The 16,890-nt window shown below is 39.9% G+C and overlaps 1 protein-coding gene across 2 annotated transcripts in view; it reads left to right on the top strand.

Annotated features, from left to right (window-relative positions):
* Window positions 1–10,972, top strand: part of smyd3 (SET and MYND domain containing 3) — a gene marked incomplete at its 5' end in the record, with an annotated part of 78,721 nt that extends 67,749 nt beyond the window's left edge. Inside the window, 4 exons of one of the 2 annotated variants that reach the window (XM_083912678.1) lie at window positions 1,619–1,706; window positions 1,938–2,112; window positions 10,413–10,521; window positions 10,842–10,972. In XM_083912678.1, the coding sequence (XP_083768804.1) occupies window positions 1,619–1,706; window positions 1,938–2,112; window positions 10,413–10,521; window positions 10,842–10,958 (489 nt within the window). In that variant the 3' untranslated portion in view covers window positions 10,959–10,972. Of the gene's footprint in view, window positions 1–1,618; window positions 1,707–1,937; window positions 2,113–8,848; window positions 8,968–10,412; window positions 10,522–10,841 lie in introns of those variants that run through there. The other variant, XM_083912679.1, reaches the window with a different exon arrangement.
* Between the last annotated feature and the right edge of the window lie 5,918 nt (window positions 10,973–16,890).

Raw genomic sequence — 16,890 nt, 5'->3', positions numbered from 1 at the left:
GCGACAGATGACTGTTGACAACATACCCAGGGAATGGGGTGTGTGTGTGTGTGTGTGTGTGTGTGTGTGTGTGTGTGTGTGTGTGTGTGTGTGTGTGTGTGTGTGTGTGTGTGTGTGTGTGTGTGTGTGTGTGTGTGCGTGTGTGCGTGCGTGCGTGCGTGCGTGCGTGCGTGCGTGCGTGTGTGCGTGTGCGCGCGCGCGCGTGCGTGCGTGCGAAGATACACAGGCAACAAGACAGGACTGTTTTTCACTCATGATGGGTTATATGGACACTGTGTCTGTTTGTCTGTCTAAAGCTAGACTGCAGCTCTGATTACTACCTGCTGTTGAAACATGTTATGTCAAAGGACACAAGAAAAATATTACGATGAAGATAATGTAGTCTTGTAACAAATAAATAAAAATAAATAAAAAAAGAGGGTTTTCATTTAAAAATACTATTAGTTTTGTCAGGCTTTACAAGTTGGTGTTGATCTGGTGTGCTACTGTGTTACAGGAAGATTAGAGTGAAATGTGATATTTATGTTTCTAAAAGGTTTATTACCCAACATATTCAATCAATCCAGGTTTCTGTGGTTTATTTCTCATAGAACATCCCTTTTCATTCTTCCTCACAATTAGGACACTTAAAACACAGTGCATGATGGGAGTTCTTTTAAATCACTACTTAAGTAACAACTACACAGTGGCACTCTGTAAATCTCTCACACAGATGCTCACACAGCATAATATCAATGGTTGCCCTCAGCTGTCAGTCCATTGGGATGAGATTTACAAAGTCTAGGTTGGAAATAGTTTATTTAAATACTAAAGTATTCAAATTTCAATAAACTCTATTCTGTCTGTTTTGATGCTCACACCATCCACTCCTCATAATGTGACTGCAGGTCAAGTATGTACATGAATGTATTTAGATTAGATTAGAGAAGTTTTTTAATCCCCAAGGGGAAACTGCTTTGCCACCAGATAAAACACATACATCCACTTGACATACAACACATACAGCTCCATTGTGGTTTAGACATTAATGTCTACTTTGCAGGTGCGTTGCTAGCTTGTAAAAACATTCAGGGCTGTAGCCCAGAAGTTCAAGTCCTGTTAAGAGGGGGGGGTTCAGGAGTTTCTACCCTGAAACAATGTGATAAATCGAGCTGTTTAACATGCAATTATGAGGTAGTTTTAGAAGAAAAGGAAAGACCAATAGTCATGTCTGACTCACGTCGAGGCAGGCCTACTGAGTAGAACTGGAGAGTGCACCACATACACCAGCAGCCAAAATGAGACATTAGAATAGCCTATAGCCTAATAAATCAATGCTCAGGCGGGCGTTTTCTCCCCCAACCGGCAAGTAAGTCTGCTTTATAGTTATTACTTGTCAGTGTGGACACGTCAGAGTTTTGACTGCTACAATGTTGCAAATGCGGCTGCAGGTACTGCAACCACATAAAAGTCTACTGCACAGGGCTGTTTTCATCATGTTTGTTGTGTTTTTTTATTTGGCGGCACAGAGGTCCGGGGCTATTCCCAAGAGATCCTAGCCTTGAATGCGCAGGTCTAACAACGTGCCTGCCACTAAGTCAGTGTGGATGTTCAGGTGTCCTTCTCCTCTCTTTTCTAGGATGGACTCACACTATCAGGGGAAGAATCAACATGGCGCTCGCTGAAGGAGGCTCTACCCAGACTGGAAGGACTAAAAGCAGAGTTGGGTATCCTTTACCTCCAAGACCTGCTGAAGCCAGTGGACTTTTATCATCCACTGTATTGTGGGATGATGATTAAATAAATTGAAGCCTCTCCACTGCCAACGTTTCATCATTCATACAGAAGTTGTCTCCATAAATACGCAAGTTTTCCCTGAGGAGATATGAGTGTGCCGTTTAATTTTCACATTTTTTGTGTCCAGTATAAATGCTGCTTTTCCTTAAGTGACCCTCTAGATTGGCAAGCACTACTAGAGGGTTGTAATAATCTATTGTCGACTGTTGGTGAAGACGTGCCTGATGTTAATCTGTATAAACTCAGGATGACGGACATGGCTCTAGATGCTTCTATTCACCTGGGACTCTGGGAGGAAGCTGCAGGATATGGCGAGAAAACACTTCCAGTATACAGGTGTGTGTGCGTGTGTGCGTGTGTGCATGCGTGTTTCAGCAATGGATGACTTCATTTTTCTAAGATTTTGAAGAGGGAAAAAATTCCTCTGCCTTTAAATCTTAATATCCGATTGGATTGAGTGACTTTTCCTTTCTGATTCTCGTATGAGCAGCAGTGTAATGAAAAGGACAAGAGTTACTCATCCAGAGTGTATCTGAAGGGCAAACTCCCTAGTTATAGCAGACTTGCACAACTGTTTTTACCAATGTGGATTATTACTTCAAAGATTTTGGCTGCCTCTCAATCCCGATGCATTCATAGTCATCAAAAGGCTTCCAGACAACATTTCATGTTATTTTAGACCGATCTCCGTTGTTTTAACACTCTGAAAGAGAGGGGGAGATACACACTTCTGTTGGCTGTGCATCTGTGCAGAGCATGTTACAGTGTATACTCTTATACACGTCTTGTGCACGTCTTATCTCGTGCTGTCCTCCTCTTCCTCTCTGTCACTATGACACGCTCCATCTCCTCACCCCTCTCTCTCTCTCTCTCTCTCTCTCCCTCCCTCCCTCCCTCTCCCTCTCTCCATCTCTGACCACCTACTGAAAAATGAGAAATATTATCCTGTCTTTCAGCTGTAGTTTTCTTTTCCATCCATCTAAATCCAGTCAATCTACAGCCTCTCTCTCAGACAGATACTCAGACATGCTTTGCTTGTTTTTGAGTTTGAACTGGAGAATGAGCACTGAAAGATTCAATAGTGAGGAGCTTTAACAAGGAACTGGATTTGACTGTTTGACCTGATGAAAGAGACAAAGAATGCTTCAGTTATTCTTGTGGAGGGGAAATACAGTTCAACAGGGTTTGAATAATCAAGAGTGATGTGTTTAAGACTGTTTGTCGATGGAATCATGTTGTTAATCCTTAATAAAAAAAACGCCAGCTGCAGAAAATGTCAAATCTTCAAATCTCCATATGCAGTGTGATATCTAGGATTGAAAGCCAACATAATTTGGTTGGCCTAAATCAGATAAAGTTAAGAAATATTTTTAAAATAAAAATATTATATATATATAGAAAATATTTTGTATGTGAAAATACAAGTCGAATATGACGTGTCAAAAAAGGGGGGAAAAGAGTAGATATTTATATTTAGATAGTTATTCAAAGTGGTGACGTTACACAAAGAGCAGATGTATAAATAGAGAGAAGAAGACAAGTTGACTACATAGTGTTCAGGAAACAAAAAAATACAAAGAAGAAGAAGGGTGCAGGAGTAAATGAAAGGGAGACCACAGGAGCAGTCATATCTAGCCGACATAAAAAAATTCTTGTCCTAATAAAGCGGGGAATTACTGAAAACAGCATAATCTAAGATCTAAATCCAAAGTTTTAGTTTGATAAACATGTCAGATTACTGTAGATTGCATCAACGGTTTTATTCTCTCTCTATCAATAAATAACCAAACAGAGCAGCAGAAAGAGGGAGAGTCTCAGAGAGACTGAGAAAATGTGTCTCAAGGAAGCAGAAGTGAAGCCGAAGTTAGCGGTGTTTGTTGTGTGTGGAGGTTTTAGGGAGAGAGCAGAGAGAGGGGTTAGGCGAGGAGGATGTATAACCCATTTCTAAAGAAGTTGCGACGCTCGAAAAAGAATGTGATGATTTGCAGAACATTGAAACCGTTTATTTAATTGAAAATAGCACAAAGACAAAATATAAAATATTGAAACTGAAAAATGTTCAATGTTTTGCAAACCATCACATTCTGTTCCCATTCACATTTTACCCAGTGTCCCAAGTTATTTGGAAATGGGGTTGTAATAGGATTGGGCGATGTGTTAAAATGGCCATCATCAGTGGTGAGTTCGCTCCGTTCCTCGCTGAATGGGAGTCTAAATGGTGTTGCATAGCCAAACTTAATTTTAGCACTTTGCCAGATGCCTGCTGAGCAATCTCTCATTCTTTCGGAGGCAGACCAATGACCTAGCATAATAAAATGACAAAAATCGCCCCAACATAACAACCAGTGATGTGCTTTATCGACCAAATGCTGATGAATGGCTCGACCCTAGGATGTAAGCAAGGTGATAAGATTCACAAGGTAGAGGGAAGAAAGTGATGTAAAATAAGAAAGAGTAAAAAGTGAGGAAATAGAAAAAAGAGGCCTAGAGAAATTTACTGGGCATGAAAGAGATGGAGACAAAAACATTCAGGAGAAAATAGTGAGAAGGAGAGAGAGAGAGAACAGGAAAAAGATCTTCCATTTTCATCTCCTATCTTCCTCTGGGCCCTTCACATGGCAGAGAAGAAAGATAGCTCCAGGAGTTCTCTCTTGAGTTCTCTCTCATTCTCCTGTCCTTCCCCTCATTCTGTATTCCTCTCTTCTTTCACTCTCTCTGTAGGTATTTTTTCAATTTCTCGATTCAGTATGTGATGCATAGAGAGGGCCTGTGTGCGAATAATGCACACCTGATGCACGCGCCACGCTTTTTAAATGTCACCATGCTGCACATATTTCACTGCTATACACACACACACACACACACACACACACACACACACACACACACACACACACACACACACACTCTCTCTCACTCACATTCATGGATTCATGGATGTGTGAATGCATGAAAATACATGTATTCATGAAAATGCACAAAGTGTATTTTGTGACCGCTTGTACAAATAAAGTAAAGCTCCAAAACAGATATTTTGATGTATCTTGCTTCTCTGGACACATTTTGATGCCAAGCTCATTGAGATTTGCAGGGCAGCACTAACAGAGTAACAGCTAAAACTTTTCAGCGATGTTCAGCTTCCATTCATTTACGGTTTTTGGTCAGTCCCTTCAGAATATACAAGCAAGGATTTCTCTCTTTAGATGCACCAATTTGCATCTGTTCAGCAGTTTTATAGAGAGAAGTAGGTTGCAGAAGATTTCTGCATCTGCATTAGGGCCCTCGGCCGACCAGTGAAGTGCACCCACACTGTCAGCCTTCATGGATCTGTTGGTGGTAGCGTATGAAATAAAAAATGTTTTAAAGCCTGCACCACTGCAGCTTTGCTTTCTCCACTCTCATATGAACACTAGAGTATTACAGGAAAATGACTGACCAAATTAGAAGACAACAAGTTAAGAAAAGGAAGATGTTAAAAATAATATTTTCAAAAATGTCACAAAGTAACTGCTATAGCTTTGATATGGCAGATTTTTCCAGAACTCATGTTCTGGTCTGGTTGTGTAGAAGATGCTCTGAATATTCAAACATGGATCGGACAGGTGTCAGGTGCTCTTGGGAAATGGGAAATAAAGTAGAGTCAATAGGAAGGCAATTCAGGCACTCCAAAACGAGGAAGGAAATGATTAAAAAGCCTTTAGCCCTGGTGAAGACACAGAGAGGTCACAACATGTTGGCTTGTTTAATTATTCAGCCAACATAATAAAGGCTTCTTAATTGCTTACTTCCTCAGTGATTTTGGAGGGTCTGGATTGCCTGAGTCCTCTTTATGTTTGGATTTCAACATCAACATTGAAGATGTAGATTCAAAGTTACAAGATAAATATGAGGGGTCGCAAGATGATTACTAGGTTAGTAAATTGAAGAAATATATTTCCACTAAAGAAAAATCTCACTTTCCTCGAATCTTTGCGTTCTTCTTGTGAAATACTGGAAAGATTTACTCTTTAAGTGTTAGAATGAAATAGTGTGAGAAGGGAACATCCTTCTTTGGTTGAAGCGCTCACAGCTCATACACATTAACTCATGTTGGTAGCCACTGTGGTAATGTTAGCTAGTGCCTTGAGAGACTCTCCTGCAATGTAAAGGCCTTTATTTGGATTTCAGCAACAAATAATGTGTCTGAATTTCTCTGGAAAGAAAGGTCAGCTAAATGGTTTAACTATGATTAAAACCTTAAAGGTTCTTTGTTTTAGTAACAGATGCCTTGGTGGTGCTAAGTTTGCTAAACTGTGGAAATACAGGACTGATTTAGTTCCAATGGACTGAAAACTAAATAAACTTAAGGAGAATACTCACAGCTAATCTTTTCTTCATGTTTTCGTTCTCCTTTGGTTTTCTACTTAGTAAGATAATCCATGTTTCCCTCTCCCTAACAGCAGGCCGTGGATCTTTTGTTACAAACAAGAGCCTCATTAGTTCCACTGCATTTGCCTGGAAATGCTACACTTTTCCAACTATTAATTTCTCCTTCTTGCCCCTTCTCTTACTTATAGCCGAGAGCTATGGCTTTCTAACTAGCTGCATACGGCAAAACCGTATTTCCCATCAATTTACTCTCCCAGGGGGAAACGAAGGGGAGAATTCAGAAAGACAGCAAGTTAATGAAATTATTTTAATTGCTGTGTGGTTCTATATGCAAAGAGGAAATCTAATTGGAGTTTGGTGTAGATGTGTGTGTGTTTGCATGTCATGGCAACTTGAATCACTGGCTTTGTAATTATATCAATATTGTAACTTGTTGTTATTCATGTAGGACTAATGTTATTGGTTTAGTCTTTGAACTTTTTATTTAATGATTAAATTCTAACCACAGCATCCGGGCCCACCTCTGTAATTGGTGGGCGTGGGGGTTAGAAGTTTAGTTAGGCTTGACGGTGTGAACAAATGTGCTATTAGCACTGTCAGTGAAACCTTATCAAAGAAGTGAAAGAGTTTTAAATTACTCTGTCTATGGCCAATACAAGTTACTTCCCTTTGATTGTGTCTGTCACAGAGTTGCTGCTTTTCTGTGCATAAAGAAATAATTAAGATTAATGTTCTGTTAACAGCAGTAAAATGCAGTTTCTATTTACATGTGGTTGAGCTGAGAGCATACTGAACCCTCTTATGATGCGTTAACTCTGGACAGATGTGAAATCTGGCAAATACACTAGGTTATAGAGAGTAGATTCAAACTGACTTCATCTTAGTGTACATGCATGCTCATATATTAATGCTGGCATGCATATTTGTATTGATTGGTCTGCATTTACATACAGTTCTTTTTGTTTGTTTGTTTGTTGTGTATGAGTTTTAGAATGAGCCAGACAAGACATTCAAATGTGTGTCAATGGGCTTTCTCAGCAAGAACTTAAATGCCGTCTTACAGCAGTTATTTACGATTTATAAAAAACAACAAAAAAACATTTTGTCTGTGTAATCAAGAGAAAAGAGAGTGAGTGAGAACAGGCAGCAGAGTTATGGTGAAGGAGAGGAATAAATGGAGCGCAGCAGAGAAGGGAAGGAAGCAGCCGACTGGCGGCCGTCACCAACTTTAATCCCTGCAGCTAGCGGGGCACAAAGCACAAATATAAACAGAGCATGTGCAATAGGAAAAAGGAAGGAGAGATTAGGGGAGAGGGATGGAGAAGAAAAGAGCATAAATGACAACTAGAGTCAGGTAAGTGAGCATTTTAAGAACTGTGTTTACCAAGAACAAAGCTGCTTCCTAATAGTCTCTGGTGTGTGTGTGTGTGTGTGTGTGTGTGTGTGTGTGTGTGTGTGTGTGTGTGTGTGTGTGTGTGTGTGTGTGTGTGTGTGTGTGTGTGTGTGTGTGTGTGTGTGTGTGCGTGTGCGTGTGCGTGTGCGTGTGCGTGCGCACGTGTGTGTGTAACCCTAAATTTAAAAACGTACAATATGTAACATTTTCGTATTAAAGTGTCTTAAAATGACTGTACCTATTTAATATATTTTGTTTATTTGTGTACTTACATTATCCCAAATGTTTCCAACAATATGCAGACCCAGAGAAATCCGTATTCTATTCAACAACACAGAGTGTTGTTCTTTTGTCTCCTGTCGGTGGCGTCATATAACCTTTAACCCCTCTCGCTGCTCTAATGTAACTCACACTAAGGAGAATTGAGCCTTCAAGAAGAACTCCGAACAGGAAATTGGAAACACAGCTGATATTTTACAGAGTGATTGTAAACCACAATGTCCAGAATGATACAGCGATCGACACGCTCATGACTGTATTTTCAGGGATGATTGTTTTGTCCACTAGGCTGCCACACGATTTAGTTCAAAACATAACATTGTTAAGTTAGCTGTACGGGTAGTGGCTCATCTAATGCTAGTTAGCTAGCTCTACAGCCCATTCCCCATAAGTTTCTAAACTATGCAGTGGGTGGAGGTAGGCTCAGACCTTGGGGTGAAGTTACACTTCAAGCATCAATGAGTATCCTCCGGGCCCCAGGAAGCATGCCAGACTTTGAAGCCAATTTGACCTAGTGGTCAAACCGTGGAATTGCAATTTATGTGTCAGTCATGTGATGCCATTGGACCCAAAAATACTTTTCCCATTGACTAACATGGGGAAAGAGACGTATGTAGATCGGTGAATAAACTTTTTCGAGCATCACAACCCTTGCTAAATGACCTGTGTTAATATCAGAATGTGATTTATTTATTTCAACATTCAAAAGTCTAGGAGAGCCACAAGATGAAATATTTTAATCCCCATTTAAGTTAGCTGGAGCGCTAAACTGGAAGTAGCCGGCTCGACCGGTGGAAGTTGTGCTGAACGTCTGGGTGTTTTAAAGACACGGTTGTTTTTTTGGCTACATGCGCCACTGAGCAGCTTTCCACTCTGCACTTGCGTGCATGTGTAAACATAAACATATACAAATGTATTCAATCAGATAATTGTATTAATAAGTGCATTTTAGATTAACTTGTGAAACTGGCTGAATGGAAAACCAGATCAGATAGAGAAGTTTTCCTTTGTTTGTGTGTCTCTTCTATGAAGGCTGTGGAGGTCAGTACTCTGGCTGTGTCACCATGGATACACATCACTGATCAAAAGCAACTCTGTATCTTTTCCTGTCACATGAAGATCAGCCTCCAGGGAATTAAAGGCACCACAAGGTGACAGAGTGCATGTTTGTTTTGTGGATAATAGACTGTAAATTAATATCCAGTGTGCAGAAGTAAGTAGCACGGTACATGCAATACGAGTGGTATGAGTATATATACAGGATGTGTTGGTTTTGTGAATTTATCATGGGAATATGTGCAGTATTAGCTGTGCTTGTCCGTCTGCCTGTTGAAGTAGTGAAACTGGTATGACATTAATTAAATGAGGATGCCAAATAATGGATATAAATTGGAAACTTAGACACAAACAAGTAAAACACACATGTTTAGTTAGGTATATTTGAGACATCCATAATAATCCTGTATAATCTATTTTTTCATGCTGTTGTTAAGACAGTTGCTTTCTCACACACTCCTTCTTGTATTTGCATCACACTTGCAGACAGACAGTGACTGGTATGTAAATTATATTCTTCTTGTCCATTTAATCATCGGTCTTGTTGGCTCTATGTCCACGCTTTGAATGTGAGTGGACTGCCTCAGGCTCTCAGTGACAGAGAGCAAATTAGAGCGAACCGTAAAGTACATAGTTTTCAAAGTCTTTCCACCTCGAGTGCACACTTCCATTTAAGAGTGCACTTGATCAAAGTTCATCATATAATGCTGCTTTGACAGGCTTTTTATGGCTGACTAGAAACAGTTAGTTCTCAATATTTTTCATGTCATTTGGAGTTCACGGGCTTTGCCTGTGGTCGTTCCCGTCTTTAAAAGGGGACCAGAGAGTGTGCTCCATTTATTGGGGCATCACTCTGTTGCTTTCTTTGGGAAAGCTCATGCCAAAGTGTCAGGCAGGCGGTTGTGGGCGAATCCATCCTCTTCATGCAACATCGGACCAGCTCTTCTGTCTTGTTAGGATACTGGAGGGGCGACGGGAGTTTGGCCGTCCAGCCAATACATGTTTTTGATACTTCCCTTTGCCTGTCTTGTGGGGGCTACTTTTGGACAGGACTGTTGATCGAAGCCATTCAGCAGTGTATAACCATACACCATTTTTGACAGTAAATCATGATGGATTTTCCATTATTTAGCTGGAGGAAATGATATATTGATGGATAAATTATGCATTACAGCCACTCAACTAAGCAGGTTAAGCAGATGCTCTGATGTAATACAATCCTTTTGGATTTATAAGTCTGTTTGGTTTTACAAACATTTTCAGATAAAGTATTAACAGCTGCTGTGTGAGCTTTATAGAAAAAAATATTTTTTTATTAATAGTATATAGTGGTTTTTAGCAAATAGCACAATAAAATTAAAATTGCTTCAATACAGTAAGATACCAGAAGAACAGTATAAAAGGGGTATAAAAAAACATAAAACAATAATGTCTATTCGCATTAAATTGATAGATCTGTGTAAAAGTTGCACCAAGCCAACCGAAAACATTATCTTTCACCCTTATGTCTTCATCTTCCCTTTCTCTCTCCTCTCTAAAGTCAGTACTACCCTGATCCCCATCCGGTCCATGGGGTCCAGCTGATAAGAGTCGGAAAGCTGCAACATTTCCTGGAACATGTTGAGGATGCCTTGGACACATTCAAACAGGTGCGAGGGATACAATGGGGGCAGATTAGAGTAATAGCATAGTGCTAGTTTGATCTTATTTCTCTCCATTACTCCTATCAGTTAAAACACTTTTCTCACCAAGTTATTTGCCCAAGTCTGGAGCAGTTAACAAAAGAGATGACAGGTATAAACATAAGTTGCATCAAAATAACTACCCAAAGTTTCCCTTTTAAACATCCATTATAGTATTTTGTTAGTTACATAGTTACTGGTTCAACTTTTCACATATTGTTCTACAGATGCTATAGCAAGAATGACAGCTAAAACACTCTTTAAGCTTGTCCTTTCCTCCTTCTCAGGCCTATCGGATCATAAAGCTCACCCACGGTGATGATCACCCCATGACCAGCGATCTGATGATGAAGATGGAGGAATGTCGCACCGAGATGGTTCAACAGTCACCCAGGAGACACTGAGACACACCCACAAAGATGAAACAAGGAGAAAAAACTGCTATTGGACTGTTTCTTGCACCTATTGACATACAGAGTCAGCTGTGTGTGTGTGTGTGTGTGTGTGTGTGTGTGTGTGTGTGTGTGTGTGTGTGTGTGTGTGTGTGTGTGTGTGTGTGTGTGTGTGTGTGTGTGTGTGTGTGTGTGTGTGTGTGTGTGTGTGTGTGTGTGTGTGTGTGTGTGTGTGTGTGTGTGTGTGTGTGTGAATGCAGGCCTCTTTCTACCACATTTAATCTTCACATACCATCTAGATGGGTGATCTCATGTCCACAGATGTGTGTGTGTGTGTGTGTGTGTGTGGGGGGGGGTGTTGTTTTAGTAAAGTCAGGTTTTCAAAACATCCATTTTTCTTTTATACATATCATCACACACACTTCCCATGTTAATCCCTGTTTTTGTGTGTAACAATTTGAGCCCAGGGTTTCTCTCTCTCACAAACACACACACACACACACACACACACACACACACACACACACACACACACACACACACACACACACACACACACACACACACACTTCCCATGTTAATCCCATAAGAAGACCATTTGCAAACTGATGACAGCATTTCCTCTGAGAGAGAAACCCTGTGTGTCTGTGTATATCTGTCTGTGTTATGGGAGGGTTAGAGTGATGTGTTTGATATTTAAGTTTCTAAAAATGTCTTGCTTCTCTGAAACTCTGCTCTCTCAGCACTGGAAGAGCCGACGCGATAGAATACCCAAATTTTTCATCCTTCCTGGATTTGTCAGCAGTTAAATAAGTCTCCGCTCACAGTTATTCTGCATAAAAATAATTATATAAAAAATGACAATAATTAATAGCATAAGTTACAGCAGCAACATAAAGTTCTTAATTCCCCCTGATATGTGTGGAAGAAAAGAGAATGGGCTTTTATTAATAGTGTCTTGAAGAGATGAAATGAGTGTGCAGATTGAATGGAGTGGTGCAGTAATGAAACTAGTGGATTGGATGGTCTGTGGAAGAGTCTCCTGCTGTACAATACTGCTGTTCATTCTTCCATTACTCACTTCATTGGCTCTGTTGCTTTCTCACCTTCTTTCTGTTTCCTCTCTCACTCCTTAACAGCCATCAAATTAGATTTACTATCTTTTAACCATAACCCTCCGTCTCTCCCTCTCTGTCACTGACTGTCTCTCTCAGGTTTTAAAATTAAATTCACTATTCGTCGGCAGCTCTTTCACTGCATATCTCTGCAGGCAGCCTGAGCCAGTCACAAAGAGGACACCGAGTGGTTTTAACCCATCTTCACTCACTCACTCACCCTACTGCCATTTTCTCTCCCCCTTTTTAAAATTTCACTCTCATTTCAGAGACAGTCCCTCTCTCTGTGTGTCTCTCCCTGCACAATCTCCCCTTTACACTCCCCCCTGCTAACATCTTTCACTTGACAGTTTTTCCTCTCCCCTCTAGCTGTTTGTTTCTCATACAAAGTGATGATGCCAATTTTAAGTTTCTGTTCACTGCTAGAGACGGTAGATTTTATCTCTGGTATCACCTTTCAATCTGTGTTTTAGAGTTCAGCGATAAGGAGTTGATGAATAATTCCTATTACCATATATTCATGAGTAATGGCACCTTAGGATGAAAAAGTGAGACAAATCCACATCTCCATGTTAACCCCACATCTTCACCAAGTCCTTATCAGCCCTCTGCCTCTCTTTCATCTTTGATTGGGCTTCTTCATAATCAGGGCCGGCTCCTATAACTGGAGGACTGTTGAGCTTAAGAGCCTTTGTTGCAACTTCCTGGACACGTTGAAACTTGACTACTAACCCTTGATGCATGGCTCTAGGGGTGTCAGTCAGTCCACCAGTTTGCTTCAGACTGGATGAGTGCCATGCAATTTGGTACAGACATTCCTGGTCCCCAGAGAACGAGTGAATGAAATGCTCTGGGCTTTTTGTATTTCTTTAAACCAATCACAAACCAAACCATACTTTGGTTTGTGACTTTCAAAAGTTCCCCATCAGCCTGTACTTTGAGTGTAGTTTTAATTAGCAAGTATTAGCAATCTAATGTGCATAAGTGAAATGGTTAACATGGTCTTTGAGAGCTTATCTGGTTATTAGAGTTATTCAAAATGTTTTTTTCATTACAATAAGCTGAGTTCAACATATTGCTGGAGAGAAGCATTTACTTGCCAAGTTAGCGTTTAGTATCATTTAGTTAACATTTAAAAAATAACTTGTGAAATCTGTTTACCAGTAACAAGTTTAATATGTTTTCTGAAAACCACATTGCTTTTGTTTACCCCTGCAAACTGAAGTTGCTTGAAATTCTTGCTTGAAAAGAACAGAGATAGAAGAGAAGTAGAATTTACTGAAGATAACAGATCAAGAGGTCAGTGATATAAACAAATACTTTATAATTCTTGTACAACGTTGCATAATTTTCTCTTCAAAGGCGTTCAAACCCACCAAAGTGTCCCTAAACAGGCAACTGATTACAAATGGCTATTTTAGGCAGTTAGAGGAAAACTACCAAGAAAGTTCACTTGATTACTTCAAGACAAAGCCTGAGTGTACCTAACAGTTATCATATTAGGTACCAATCTCAGCAACAACAGCATGACAGCACAGAAATCAGTCTCTCTATCCTGAGCAGGAAATTAAACTCTTTCTCTTGCCTAAATGATTTTTTAACAGACAAGTGAGAACAGATTTGAGGAGAATTCTGAAAAGAGAGTAATGGCCCATTTGGTGAGTGATTGCATAATATTAGTCAAAAATCACCCAGGAGATCATTCTCCTACTATATTTGCCAAATTAAATGTTTTTACGGCACAAAACTCCAGGAATCCACTTGTCATTGGGTTTTTTTTCTCCTCCCTAACCTCACCCTCATCATATTTCTCCTTAACCATTTCAGCATTTCCACACCGTCACTGTCTTCTCCTCTCAAATGTAATCTTTCTCAATAGTCTCCCTCTTTCCCAGCAGTCTCCTTTCACTACAGCACCTTTATTATGCTCTATTCTTCATGTATTCTCTCCCTCTGTCTCCCATTCCTTCCTTTACCTCCTTCCTGTTCCCTGCTGTGTGTGAGTGATCAAAGAGGGCTTAACAGGGCAATATGTCACGAGGAAGCTGCCTACAGACATGTAAAAGTACGCACACACATATATACACATGCACACAGTGGCAACAGTTGATATGTGGAACATAAGAGATACACCATCGACCTTTGCTTAAGGATTGGAGCGGAACATTCTTTCCAGAATTTCTCTGACATATTTCTCTTTTAGAAAAGTTAGCTAAAATGAACTAGCCAGTAAGCCATTAGACCATTTTGCGATGGGATCACACCAGCTGCAGTGCCCAATCTGACCAGGGGCATACCTGGTGCCCTTTGCTGTTGCTTTGTTTCCCTTCAACAGTTCAATCAGGGGGGACTTCATTTAAAGAGTGATCAAATACATAAATTGGCATGGTGCACAATAAAGTAGTGAAAATAGTGTAAAAATAGAGAGGAGAAGTACAGGAATATTCCTCCAATGGAGAGTAGACACTGGTGGTGGTGGGGGAGAAATGAAGCCAGACTTCTGATGAGCTAAGTGGATGGACGAGAACTGGAGGTGAACAGGATGGCAGAGGGTCGTATTGAATTTGCACCTGACACCAAACATCGAGAGACCAATTAAGAGACGTTGGCTAAAAGTACAATAAGAATCCAAAGTTACAGGTCAGACTGGTGGAGCTGATTCATTACCACTTAGTGAAACACCAACCGATAGCAGAGCCTCAGAGAAGCCAAGTGAAACACTAGCAGCTTCAGATTGGTGTAGTCTTTGTCCATGGCTACATCGGTCTAAAATCTAGCTTCGTTGATATGATTGTGGTCCAATGGGGGACAGGCCTGTATCTCCCTGAATATATCACTCGCAGGTAGCCCCCCAAAAAGCTCAACACACAGTGGTAAAGAATTTAACTTCATGTAGTGGTAAGACCTGGCTGGGATAAGTTGAAGGGGGAATTTTTGAGATGTCTCCCTGTAAAAACTCACTTGGTGACTTGCAGGTGTCTAGACAGGTTAAAGCTACATTTTGGTGGACAAATAGGTACATGGATGGTTTAAAGACTTTTTCAGCCAGATTTAGCCTGGTTTTAACCTGCCAGTGGTGGAGGAAACATACAGATCTTTTACTGAGGCAAAGGTAACAATACCACACTTCAAAAATGCTTGCATTACAAATAAAAGCCCTGAATTGAAAATAGTACTTATAGGTGAGTATTATTACCAAACCAAATGTGTAGAAATATGTAGAAAATGTGAGTGTTAAACTATATTAAACAAGCATATCATGTTATGTAAAATCTTCATTTGTAAAGTGACTATAACTATCAAAGACATGCAGTGGAGTAAAAAGAACAACATGTCTCTCTAAAGGTAAAGATAGATAGCTAAAAGAGAAATATATTACAGCATTCTAGGGGGAAATGTATGTATGGAGTCATCCATTGGCTGCCTCCCAGCTTTATCTTCAGTAGATCTTTTAAATTCTTGATGTGTTTGAGTCCTAACGCAAAATGTGGGGCGGACCCCAAACCAGACGTCTGGCTGGTACTTTGTTGACTATTGTATGTTCAAAGAATAAAGACTCAGATGTGAAACTCTCTCAATACATTTCTTTATTTACATCCCTCCATCTTGCTCTTCCATCAACACAATGTCAGACCACATTTATAAAAAAAACAGTAAATCTGCAGAGTACATTATGATCGCAGGCTTGAATCATGAAAACCACACAATGAAAATCTCAGTTCGAGATTTTCCAATCCACCATCTTGATCAGAACTAAAAGTGTGTTACGGCTACTCAAAATCTGTTTCTTGAAAATGTGGTCTGACCCAAACTTTAAAACACGATACTGCTTAAGGACTTAAAGATACTATGTGTCAGATTTCCAGATAACATATTATAATTCTGGAGCGCTCCAGCAAAACACTTAACAGCACATACATCAATTTATTCATCGGACTGTTAGTTTTTTGCCCAACAACCTGATATAACAGATGGCATTTTGTTAAAACTTTCCTTTTAGTGCATCACTTTTAGCATGGTTACCTCTGATAAAAACAGGAAACCTTTTTGTCTGAAATGTTAATTTTTTCAGCTATAAACAATATGGAGCCACCAAAACCTCAGGCGTTTGTCACAGTTATTGCTAGAATTATAAAAGGTAGATTTGGCAGTGACACATCAAGGATGAAACTGAACACATAGCATCTTACAGTACAGGCCAATTAACTCATCCAAACGTTGGGGTTCCCAAAACATCCACTGCTAGATAATACTGTAGAATATACTGCTTTTCACTTGAAACATCAGTTTTGTTCTTCACAGGTAAAAAAAAAAGAGACCATTTTTAAGATCCAGGTTGAAACCACATAACTACCCTGGATGTGAATGTTTTAGGAAACCCATTAAAACCACCAATAGGAACAATAGGAGCAAATGAAATCGACAGAAAATATATAAAATAAAAATGAGCGTATATATGATATGTGTACAGTATATATATTTATATATGACATGGGCTCAGCAAAGTATGTACAGTTATTTTTTTCTTTTTTAAATGCATAGTAACTTTTAAGATCATAAGGTGTAAATAAATAAGAACATTAATAAGCGACTCTGCTCTCCTGAGCTCAAATAAATAAACCTTCATTCATGACTGGCACGGTGAAAACAGAGGGAGATAAAAAAAAAAGTCAGCGATCCAAGGTGTGGCAGGGCTACTTCACCCGCCTCCTGTCTCAATGCTTCATAGGTCCAGTCTGTCAAAAGCATCTCAGTTTCTGGGGTAATTTCCCACTAGATTACCCCGTGTCCGTCACTGCAGGTGTACACCACGTGAACTTAATGACTGT

The sequence above is a fragment of the Echiichthys vipera genome (assembly GCF_963691815.1).
Source record: "Echiichthys vipera genome assembly, chromosome: 1".
NCBI classification, from domain to species: domain Eukaryota; kingdom Metazoa; phylum Chordata; class Actinopteri; order Perciformes; family Trachinidae; genus Echiichthys; species Echiichthys vipera.
The sequence above is the reverse complement of the archived record's forward strand: the minus strand, read 5'-3'. Positions and strand labels throughout refer to the sequence as shown.